Source organism: Gadus chalcogrammus, chromosome 3 (genome assembly GCF_026213295.1).
Source record: "Gadus chalcogrammus isolate NIFS_2021 chromosome 3, NIFS_Gcha_1.0, whole genome shotgun sequence".
NCBI classification, from domain to species: domain Eukaryota; kingdom Metazoa; phylum Chordata; class Actinopteri; order Gadiformes; family Gadidae; genus Gadus; species Gadus chalcogrammus.
Window position 1 is genome coordinate 27,695,051 of NC_079414.1, and position 11,378 is coordinate 27,706,428.

General features: G+C 55.5%; 2 protein-coding genes across 2 annotated transcripts; both read right to left on the bottom strand.

Moving 5' to 3' along the window:
• Nucleotides 1-152: 152 nt before the first annotated feature.
• LOC130380154 (peroxisome proliferator-activated receptor gamma coactivator-related protein 1-like) lies at nucleotides 153-6,618 on the bottom strand. Its single transcript, XM_056587336.1, has 8 exons — nucleotides 6,300-6,618; nucleotides 6,145-6,198; nucleotides 5,054-5,161; nucleotides 3,544-4,405; nucleotides 2,516-2,759; nucleotides 2,308-2,429; nucleotides 1,840-1,991; nucleotides 153-906 (listed from the first exon to the last, which is right to left on the bottom strand). Exons 1-8 carry the CDS (start codon nucleotides 6,616-6,618, stop codon nucleotides 815-817), a joined length of 1,953 nt encoding a protein of 650 aa, XP_056443311.1. The 3' UTR covers nucleotides 153-814.
• Nucleotides 6,619-6,703: 85 nt separating this feature from the next.
• LOC130380156 (protein phosphatase 1 regulatory subunit 37-like) lies at nucleotides 6,704-11,229 on the bottom strand. Its single transcript, XM_056587337.1, has 5 exons — nucleotides 11,136-11,229; nucleotides 9,615-9,719; nucleotides 8,015-8,173; nucleotides 7,075-7,636; nucleotides 6,704-7,017 (listed from the first exon to the last, which is right to left on the bottom strand). The coding sequence occupies exons 1-5, from the start codon at nucleotides 11,214-11,216 to the stop codon at nucleotides 6,704-6,706; spliced, it is 1,221 nt and encodes a 406-aa protein (XP_056443312.1). The 5' UTR covers nucleotides 11,217-11,229.
• Between the last annotated feature and the right edge of the window lie 149 nt (nucleotides 11,230-11,378).

Here is an 11,378-nt window from a genome sequence, read left to right on the forward strand (position 1 = left end):
GATCAATTATAAAAGTGCAAACAAGTAACTTTGTAAACCTTTGTTTAATTGTGATAAAAAAATCGTTTCATAATACAATTCTGTCAATCATATCACCGGGTAATTTATTTATCTCGTAACATAAAACCGGATAAACATTTCAAAGTTAACCCCGCCCACTTTCCCCCCCCCCGCCCATATATAACAATATATTACAACGTAAAAATATTAACAAAAAGACAAGAACGTCAAAACAAACACAAACGGTTGAACTCCATAGTGCTAACAGTATGTATATATCCTCATAGTATGTAGTATCAGTACTCCATAGTATGTATATATCCTCATAGTATGTAGTATCAGTACTCCATAGTATGTATATATCCTCATAGTATGTAGTATCAGTACTCCATAGTATGTATATATCCTCATAGTATGTAGTATCAGTACTCCATAGTATGTATATATCCTCATAGTATGTAGTATCAGTACTCCATAGTATGTATATATCCTCAGAGTATGTAGTATCAGTACTCCATAGTATGTATATATCCTCATAGTATGTAGTATCAGTACTCCATAGTATGTATATATCCTCATAGTATGTAGTATCAGTACTCCATAGTATGTATATATCCTCATAGTATGTAGTATCAGTACTCCATAGTATGTATATATCCTCATAGTATGTAGTATCAGTACTCCATAGTATGTATATATCCTCATAGTATGTAGTATCAGTACTCCATAGTATGTATATATCCTCAGAGTATGTAGCCCGTGGCTCCGGCCCGTGGCTCCGGTCCGTGGCTCCGGGCCGTAGCTCCCGGGTCTTCTAGCTCTCCGCCCCCTTCTGGGCCTGCTTCAGCAGCGAATCAAAGTCCAGGTCTTCAAACCGGCCTCCAGCTTCATCGTCTTTGGTTGAGTCTGGGGAGGAAACCAACCAGTTAAAGGGGAGGAAACCAACCAGTTAAAGGGGAGGAAACCAACCAGTTAAAGGGGAGGAAACCAACCAGTTAAAGGGGAGGAAGCCAACCAGTTAAAGGGGAGGAAGCCAACCAGTTAAAGGGGAGGAAGCCAACCAGTTAAAGGGGTGGAAGCCAACCAGTTAAAGGGGAGGAAGCCAACCAGTTAAAGGGGAGGAAGCCAACCAGTTAAAGGGGAGGAAGCCAACCAGTTAAAGGGGAGGAAGCCAACCAGTTAAAGGGGAGGAAGCCAACCAGTTAAAGGGGAGGAAGCCAACCAGTTAAAGGGGAGGAAGCCAACCAGTTAAAGGGGAGGAAGCCAACCAGTTAAAGGGGTGATCTCATGCTTTAGACTCCCCCTCTACTTCAGACCGTTATGACGTCTGTTACATGTTTTACGTCTGCTGAGACAGAAACATCTCAATCCTCCCCAGGGGGCGTATCCCCCCCCCCCCCCCCCCACCAAGAACGCCCCTCAATAAGGGCGGGAAACGGCTTGTTTGTGCTCTAACTTTACTCCCGTAACAGTGTGATGTGAGACAGTGGGCGGGGCTGAAGGGCAGAGGCCCCGCCTCCCGCCTACTCGCAATGTTTACAACTTCTCGGGGAGGGGGATTTGCCAACGCACGGGCAAAGTGTTGTGTGAGGGGTCCCCCTTCGTGTCGGGGATCCCCCCTTCGTGTCGGGGTCCCCCCCCCCGTGTCAGGTCCCCGCTCGTGTCAGGGGCCCCCCCCTCGTGTCAGGTCCCCCCCTTGTGTCAGGGGCCCCCCCTCGTGTCAGGGGCCCCCCCTCGTGTCAGGGGCCCCCCCTCGTGTCAGGGGCCCCCCCTCGTGTCAGGTTCCCCCTCGTGTCAGGACCCCCCCCCGTGTCGGGGTCACGGCTCCGCGCCCCTCACCCAGGTCAGCGTAGTCAGACTTGCAGAACTGGCGCCGGCCGCCGAAGCAGAGGTCGAAGGGTCGCTCGTCCGGCCGCCGCAGCTTGCCGCCGTTCTCGATGGCGGCGAAGGCGTCCTCCATGTGGAGGAACGTCACGAAGCCGTAGCTGTCGCTATGGGAACAGGGCAGAGAGGTTAGGGTCAACCGGTGAAGTCCAGAAGAACGTGAATCAAAGACGACCGAGTGTTGAAGGGGTGGCGTCGCGCCTCCAGGTGACATCACAAGTGGGCGTGTCCACCTCTGATCGGCGACGTTGGCTACGGTCCACTGGGTAGGCCGGTAGACCGATCTATCCAGCGTACGCCTCGGTGGACACGCCCCCTTGTGATGTCACTAAAACACAGTACAGGGCAGCTCTCGGAACGCCTTGTACGGGCTGACCCCCCCCCCTCCCACGGGACGTCCCCCTCCCCCCGGGGGGTCCTCACCTCCGCTCCCTGAAGTGCAGCGAGACGCCCTCCACGTCCCCGATCAGGGAGAAGCGTTCCCGCAGCTCGTCGTGGGTCATGGTTCTCCGGATGCGCCCCACGTACACCACCCGGCGCTCGTCCTGGGGGAGGAGCCAGGGGGCGGGGTTAGAGCCTGAACCCCAGAGGTACCGCCAGCGGCCCGCCCAATCAGAGGAGCCGTACTCACGATGGCCTTGAGCTTGTGGAGCCTGGTCTCCCGGCGGCGTTGGAGCCGGCGCGCCTCCCTGCTCCTGCTGTACCCCTCAGCCCCCCAGCGCCTCCGGTGGCTCCGGGGGGACCGTGACCGCGACCAGGACCGGGAGCCGCTGGAGCGCGAGCGGGAGACGGTGAAGTGGTACCGCCGGCGGGGGGAGCGGGAACCGGAGCTGGACGAGGAACCGGAGCTGCTCTCGGAACGCTGAGGACAGAACCTGAAGAGAACCGACCGGAGGGACGGTGAGAGGATGAGGACGAAGCAGTGGAGCACACGTACAGGGAGGGAGGGGAGGGGAGGGGAGAGGGGGAGGGGAGAGGAGGAGGGGGGGAGGGAGGGGAGAGGATGAGGACGAAGCAGTGGAGCACACGTACAGATGTTCCCGTAAACATTCTGCTTCCCGATTCCGATTCCTGAATGTGAGTATCGGCCGGTACCGAGTTTGTTCCGATACAACGTCTGGCATTGTGACTCCTAACAGCCCTTCACTTCACTCACTGTTTTTCAGAACTAGATCATTTACATTTATAATAATACTTTTGCATAAGCATTCATGTTTGTCCGACTTGGTAGCTCTAACGCACGTAGGTCGGAGACCTCGCGTTTCCTCCTCCGACCGCAAACGAACGCAGCGTAACGCCGGAGAGTTTGATGTTCTCTGGGTAGTAAAGGAGTGACATGATCGGATCGGATCGGCGCAAAGACTTGAGCTCTCGCCGATAATCAATACTGCATTTTAGCAGTCTGAGGAGTTAGAGGGACTGGTATCGATATCAAACTACTTTAACCAGAAGAGGAGGGGGGGGGGGAGGGAGGGGAGAGGGAGGGGAGACGAGGGGGGGAGGGTGAGGAGGGGAGAGGAGAGAGGGGAGGGTGAGGAGGGAGTGAGGGTGAGGGTGAGGAGGGGAGGGGAGGGTGAGGAGGTTGAGGAGAGAGGGGAGGGTGAGGAGGGAGTGAGGAGGGGGTGAGGGTGAGGAGGGGAGGAGGGAGGGGGAGGGTACCTCTTCCTCTTGGGAGACGGGCTGCCCGAGCTGCCGGAGGAGGAGGAGGAGGAGGAGGAGGAGGGTGACGACGACGACGACTCCGAGGAGGAGGAGGCAGAGTTGGATCCCGAGTCGGAGCGCCGGGACTTGCGGTACCTCCGGGCCGCCTGCCGCTCCCGGCCTCTCCGCGGGGGGCTGGGGGGCGGCGCCGCAAACACGCACTGCGGCCCCCTGTCCGTCACCGCGGCGGGGGCGGGGCCACGGCCCGGCGCCGCCCCCCCGGAGAGAGACGGCGTGGGCTCCGCGGGCGGCGGCGTGTCCAGGGGGCCCTCGGGGGCCCGCTGGCTCCTGGGGGGACGGACGGCCTGGCAGGACGGCCCGGGGTGAGAGGTCACCGCAGGGGGGGTCGAGGGGTCCCGCACCGGACGGTCCTGGGGGGCGCAGTAGTCGTGGTCGGACGACACGTGGGAGCAGGCCGGGGGGGCCTCAGCAGCCGGGGGTCCGGGCTTGGGGGGGCTCAGGGTCTTCTTGGGGGGCAGCGGCTGGGGGGCGATGATCTGGATGGCGCGGGACGCCGGGGCCTTCGCTCTGAGGGCCGGCCTCCTCTGAGCGGACGACATGGGGGGCTTCCACTGCTGCCTGGCCTGGGACGGATCCGGGGCGCCGGGAACGCCGCCGGGAACGCCGTCGGGAACGCCGCCGGGAACGCCGTCGGGAACGCCGCCGGGAACGCCGTCGGGAACGCCGCCGGGAACGCCGCCGGGAACGCCGCCGGGAACGCCGTCGGGAACGCCGTCGGGAACGCCGTCGGGAACGCCGTCGGGAACGCCGTGGGACGGGACGGGAGGGCTTGTGGCTTGCGGGGCGTGGGGGTTCCGGTCTGCGGGGGCGGAGACGTTAGGGGTCAGAGCAACACTCAACAATAACAACTAGTTTAGAACCACCCCTGGACTAGTTTAGAACCACCCCTGGACTAGTTTAGAACCACCCCTGGACTAGTTTAGAACCACCCCTGGACTAGTTTAGAACCACCCCTGGACTAGTTTAGAACCACCCCTGGACTAGTTTAGAACCACCCCTGGACTAGTTTAGAACCACCCCTGGACTAGTTTAGAACCACCCCTGGACTAGTTTAGAACCACACCTAAAATAGTTTAAAACCACACTTAAACTGGATTAGAACCACTTAGACTAGTTTAGAACCACACTTAAACTGGTTTAGAACCACACTTTTATTTATACCTTATTTATACCTTTACAATACTGCCTCACATTCACCCATTCATCCCCCCCCCCCCCCCCGACGGGGGAGTCAGCCCCGCAGGGCGACAGCCAGCTGGTCAGCAGCAGTCAGGGTGAGGCGTCTCGCTCAGGGACACCTCGGCCCTCAGCTAGGAGGAGCCGGGGGTCCAACCAGCGACCTTCAGGTTACCAGCCGACCCGCTCTGCCTCCTGAGCCTCAGGCCCCCCCCCGCCCAGCGCCTAATGCCAGCGATAGGACGAGGCGCCCCCCCCCCCCTCCACTCACCCACTGGGCTGCTCCCACGGCTCTCTGCAGAGGAGCCAGCCTGCAGAGTCCTGCGCTCTTCAGAACCGTTCCCTGGAGAGCCCTGCAGCTGCCCCAGGTTCACCTTGGCTGAGGAGGAACAGGAACAGAAACCACGGGGTGAGCCTCAAGGGACCAGAGAGCTGGCTGGCTGAACATGTTAGAGAGCGGCAGGAAACGGCGTTTCTTCATCTAGCTTCCTCGACCGTAGCACAGCCAGAGGGGCTCTTTTCATGTCACTTCCCTAGTAGGTCCATGAACAACCATGAGTTTAATGTCTAACGAAATGGTTGATTTGAAGCTATTTATTTCAGTGCTGCTTTTACCCTAATGGTAGCAGCGCTACCATTCCGTAGAACTTCTATTTTTGACGCGAGCCGTTGCTGAACCGCGTCAATTTCAACAGAGCAGATCGAGCCGGGCAGGAAGTGAAAAAGTAAAAGCCATAGAGCATCCGGTCAATTTTTAAAATTAAACACAATACTCCTAGCCTATCACAACTTCACAACATTATTACGTCATGACCGGTGGCACCAGGTCAGCAGTCAATCAGTCAAAGGGTCTCGGAGGGTCGGCAACATGGACGACGAGATACTCGAAGTGTAGCAACATAAAATAATTTATGTAATAAATCATCCTTTTTGTGCAAGGACAAAGCCTGGCATTTAATAACAGTCGTTTTGGGAGTGGAAGGTGAGTACATTAAAGTACATTAGTACATCTAAGCGTCTTAGAGTACCATATTAAGCGCTATATAAATTTCATTTATTATTATTATTATTATTACATTAGGTTTAGGGTTATCGCGTGATCTCGTGATCTCGCGTGAATACGCTGCGCTGCCGTAACGCGCCCGGTAGGAATGGACGCAGGGCAGAAGTCGCAGCCGTTCCGGCCGTAACGCGCCCGGTGGAATCCCGACGTAATGGCCCCCAGGAGCCTGTGAGGGCGCTGGGGCCCCCAGGAGCCTGTGAAGGCCCTGGGGCCCCCAGGAGCCTGTGAAGGCACTGGGGCCCCCAGGAGCCTGTGAGGGCGGTGGGGCCCCCTCAGTCTGCGAGCCGTGCCCTACCCACCTTGCGTCTCCTCAAACTGCTCCAGGAGGCTGGTGAGGTCGGCCGCCTCGATCCCTGGAGCCGGACAGACAGACGGGTTAGAGGAGGAGCCACCACGACACCACGTCACCACGTCACCACGTCACCACGTCACCACACAGAGGGAGGGGCCTCACCTGAGTCCCCCGGGGGGCGGGTCCCGGGTAAAGGCTGCGCCTCGGCGACTGGTCCGTGTGTGCGTTCTGTCGGCTCCGTCGCCTCTGGGGGGGGTGATGGGTGTGTGTGCGTCTGTGTGTGCGTCTGTGTGTGTGTCTGTGTGTGTGTCTGTGTGTGCGTCTGTGTGTGCGTCTGTGTGTGCGTCTGTGTGTGCGTCTGCTCCATCCTGGCCAGCTGCCGGCGGATCTCCTGGAGTAGGCCTCTGCTGGGGGGGGCCCCGGGGCCTGGCTCGGCGGGGGCCCCGGGCCCGGCGGGGGGCCGTGGGCGGGCGGCCGGCATGGGGAGGAGGACGGGGTTGGGGGGGTCGCTGCTCACGGGGGCCGTCCCGTCTGAACCCGGGCCCCCGGGGGCGGCCCCTCTGGGCTCAGGCCTGGGGCGCTTGGCTCTGCGGGGGGGGGGCCCTGAGGGAGGAGGACTGCCCCCCGGGGGGGCCGCGGGGCGTCTTCACGGACCCCTGCAGACAGAGGAAGGGGGGCAGCCCCTGGGGGGTCTCAGACAGCAGGGGCCAGCCCGGGGTGCTGTCGCCTGGCCTCTCCACCAGGGGGCGTCTGTCCTGCCGTAGCTGTCGGTACTGCTGCAGGCTGAGGGCCCTGGGTCTGACCGGGGGGAGCAGCCCGGCCGCCTGCACGCCCCCAGGGGGCGGCGGGGGGGGGGCGGCGACCGGGGCGGCGCCGGCGTCTGCGGAGAGACACACCGGTCGCTCCGGCTCCTCCTCCCCCACCCCCTCCCCCTCCCCCTCCTCCCCCTCTTCCTCTTCGATGCTGGCCACCAGCACGGGGCCGAAGCTCACCCTCTTCTTCTCCCGGGCCCCCGGGGGCCCGCTGCGGGTCACCAGCACGCCCTTAAGCCCCGCCTCATCCGCGGTGGCGTCCGGCCGGGCGCCGCCCTCCTCCTCCTCCTCCTCCTCTTCGTCGTCCAGCAGGTCCACGTCCACCTCCTCGTCGCTGTCCTCCGACGGCCGCACGTACTTCAGGACCTCCCCCTGGGAGGGCAGGGCGGGGGGGCCGGGGCGGGGCCAGGCCCCCCCGTCCTCCTCCAGGTGCACCTGGAGGCAGTAGGGGTGCATGAGGCGCACGAGGCTGACCAGGGACAGCTCCACCTCCCGCTCCACCTCCCGCTCCGCCCGCAGCCGGAGGGAGGCCGTGCAGCGCAGCTCCTTGCGGTAGGGGGCTCTGGGGGGGGCTGGGGCGCCACGGCGGCGGGTGGGGGTCGGGACCTCCTCCTCCTCCCCCTCCTCGCTCCTCTGGGTGAAGACCAGCGTGGAGGAGCGGAGTTTAGGCTTCCGCTGTCGGCCGTCCTAGACCAGGAGGAGACACGGCGACGGCGTTAGAGACATCAGAGGACTCAGGGTCTACCTTCAGGGCGCCAGCAGACGCTTCACCAGAGAGACTTACAGTAAGAACACCAGGCAGAGGAAAGACAAACACAACACATCCCTGTGGGTACAGTAAGGACGTTCATAGAACCAAGTGCCAAGCACTAACCATCACTAGGTTAACCCACCCCCCGTACACAACAGAGATAGTTAGGGTAAGACGCTACACAACGCTAAGTACTGTTCCTAAGGGCCAGGACGTAGAACATACAGTGAGGGGTAGGGGGTGAGGGGGCGAGTGCAGGTGAGTCTTGAGTGTGTTGTGAGAAGAGGAGGATGAGCGGAGACGTGTCCACCCACCGACGAAGGGTTCCTGGCGCGCTGCTCGTTGAGGTACTCGGAGGCGGGCAGCGTGTCGAACGGCGACAGCGTGCCGCCGTCGTCCTCGACGCTGTCCAGGATCTCGGTGAGCGCCGTCAGCAGAGAGGACTCGCTCTCCTCCTCCACGTCGATCTTATCCTGAAGGCAGGAATACCGATAATCAGTACTTTACTGTAACAGCAGGAATACCGTTAATAAGTACTTTACTGAAACAGCAGGAATACCGTTAATAAGTACTTTACTGAAACAGCAGGAATACCGTTAATAAGTACTTTACTGAAACAGATGGAATACCTTTAATAAGTACTTTACTGAAACAGCAGGAATACTGTTAATAAGTACTTTACTGAAACAGCAGGAATACCGTTAATAAGTACTTTACTGAAACAGCAGGAATACCGTTAATAAGTACTTTACTGAAACAGATGGAATACCTTTAATAAGTACTTTACTGAAACAGCAGGAATACTGTTAATAAGTACTTTACTGAAACAGCTGGAATACTGTTGATAATAAGTACTTTATTTAAACAGCTGGAATACCGTTAATAAGTACTTTACTGAAACAGCAGGAATACTGTTAATAAGTACTTTACTGAAACAGCTGGAATACTGTTGATAATAAGTACTTTATTTAAACAGCTGGAATACCGTTAATAAGTACTTTACTGAAACAGCAGGAATACTGTTAATAAGTACTTTACTGAAACAGCTGGAATACTGTTGATAATAAGTACTTTATTTAAACAGCTGGAATACCGTTAATAAGTACTTTACTGAAACAGCAGGAATACTGTTAATAAGTACTTTACTGAAACAGCTGGAATACTGTTGATAATAAGTACTTTATTTAAACAGCAGGAATACCGTTAATAAGTACTTTACTTAAACAGCTGGAATACCGTCAATATTAAGTACTTTACTTAAACAACTGGAATACTGTCAATACTAAGTACTTTATTTAAATAGCTGGAATACTGTTAGTAAGTACTTTAGTTAAACAGCTGGAATACTGTTAGTAAGTACTTTATTTAAACAGCAGGAATACTGTTAGTAAGTACTTTATTTAAACAGCAGGAATACTGTTAGCAAGTACTTTATTTAAACAGCAGGAATACTGTTAATAATAAGTACTTTATTTAAAAAGGACATGCATTCTTCTTGTATGGATTGAATGTAAAATATAAGGTAAATAACGGAACAGGTGAATATTGATGTTAATTCACTTGACATGCATGTTCTTTTTCTCATTCCTATAGAGTGAATAAAATGTCATGTGACTGCTGAACACACCCGCCTAGTCATCCATTTGTCAGAGCTACCATGTCGGTCATGTAGTAACCGTAGTAACTGCTCCTCCCTTTATCATTCCAGAAATGTGGACTTTCTATTCGTCGTCATAATTAATACAACTTGGTTGACATTGCAGGTTAATCTAACTCTTTCAAGACAATATAATGACCCTTTCCAGATTGAGTCTGCGATTCCTTTAAACGTGTGACGTATTCAGAAAGCCAGTGTGCTGAGTGGAGTCGATTAAAAGGAACAGTGATGGCATTCTGCCAGCGGTGCCCGCTGACCTCTGAGTCAGCCCTGGAGTCCTCGAAGATGGCGAGGATGGAGTGGTCCACGCAGGACTGGGTGTTCATCATCCCGCCCTCCAGGTCCGCCTTCATCAGGTCCATCTAACAAACACAGCGGGGAGGGGGCCATGCGTTGGTTTTGATCTGATCAACACAATTATCTCTAAGATACAGGGCGGTATGTGGATCAGGAGGTAGAGCGGGTTGACTTGTAAACAGAAGGTCGCTGGTTCGACCCCCGGCTCGAGTGTCAAGGTGTCACCTCACCCTGACTGCTCCTGACCAGCTGGCTGTCGCCCTGCGTGGCTGACTCCGCCGTCGGTGTGTGAATGTGTGCATGAAGGGGTGAATGTGAGGCAGTATTGTTAAGTGCTTTGAGTGGCGGTGTTAGAAGGCACTGTATTAATGCAGTCCGTTTACCATTTATGACACAGACTTGTTGGTTCAGCTGTCATGCGAGTCGACTAGCTGATAATCCTCGGGTCATTCCTTCTTAACTAGTACTACTTAACTTGTTGTGTAGTACATCAGTACAACGATAAGACCGTGTTTAAAGTACTGCTACGTGTACTTTTACATCGCACAACATTGTTCTGCACGTCATTGTGTGATTGCATATGAACAATAATGTGGAAGAAAGGCCGAAATAGTACAAGCAGGAAACGGACGGAACTACCCCTTGGATATAATGATGTTATTGTGATCCGGTTATACAATATGGATGTAAAAACGGACAAGAGATAGGGAGATGAGGAGATAAGGTCACGAGGAAATAAGGGCATGAGAAGATAAGGATAGAGGACATAGGGAGATAAGGATGTAAGGAGATGTGGTGGGCATTGAACTAAACGGGCTATAAAAGCTTTGAGCAGCACTGGTCAATCTGGTCAAAAACCAGTGGACAGACCGAACCGGCAATTAAACGCTGGGACTGTCACTCAGGGCAGACAGTTCGGGATGATTTCACGATACAGGTCCTAGTGGACCCTCGTATGTACGAACTAATCGATCAGAACGAGTCTCAGGCCGAACTGGTCGATCTGAATGAATCTCAGACCGAACGGATCGATCAGATTGAATCTCGGACCGAACTGAACGATCAGAACGAGCCTGAGACCGTACTGATCTATCAGAACGAGTCTCAGACCGAACTGATTTATCAGAAGGAGTCTCAGACCGAACTGATCGACCATACCGGGGTCAGCCTCGATGTGATGCGGATGTCATCACTCGGAACATCCTGTTCCACAAAAATAACTCGGTCTTTAAACGTTTATCTGCACCTCGACGGACACCGCACCCACTATCGATCACGGATCCAAACACCGCATGGTGTCAATGCGTCCATTGATCGATCAAACGCTCCGCTGATCCATGATAGTCTCTGCAGCAGCCTGACGCCACGTGTCGAGGGAGACACGTGGTCGTAGGACACCGACTATACGTCTTTAGATTGCCTTGCAAGTCTTTATTAACCTTCACTTATTAGTAAACCGATACAATATGTAGATTCCGTACCTCGTTCGACGTGTGGTCGGTCATAAATTCGTTATTACCGGCGTTTCTCCCCGTCTCCGTGCCCATCCACGGCAGCGCCATCTTGGAGCTCAACACGTGGTCTGAGACACGTGGTCTCAGTTCCGCTCAGAACAGACCTGAGGTCGGTTTAGGGGGGGGTCACGTGGTCCCCGTCCCGCTCAGAACAGACCTGAGGTCAGTTCAGGGGAGCCATGTGGTCGCAGTCCCCTGGGAACTGAACTG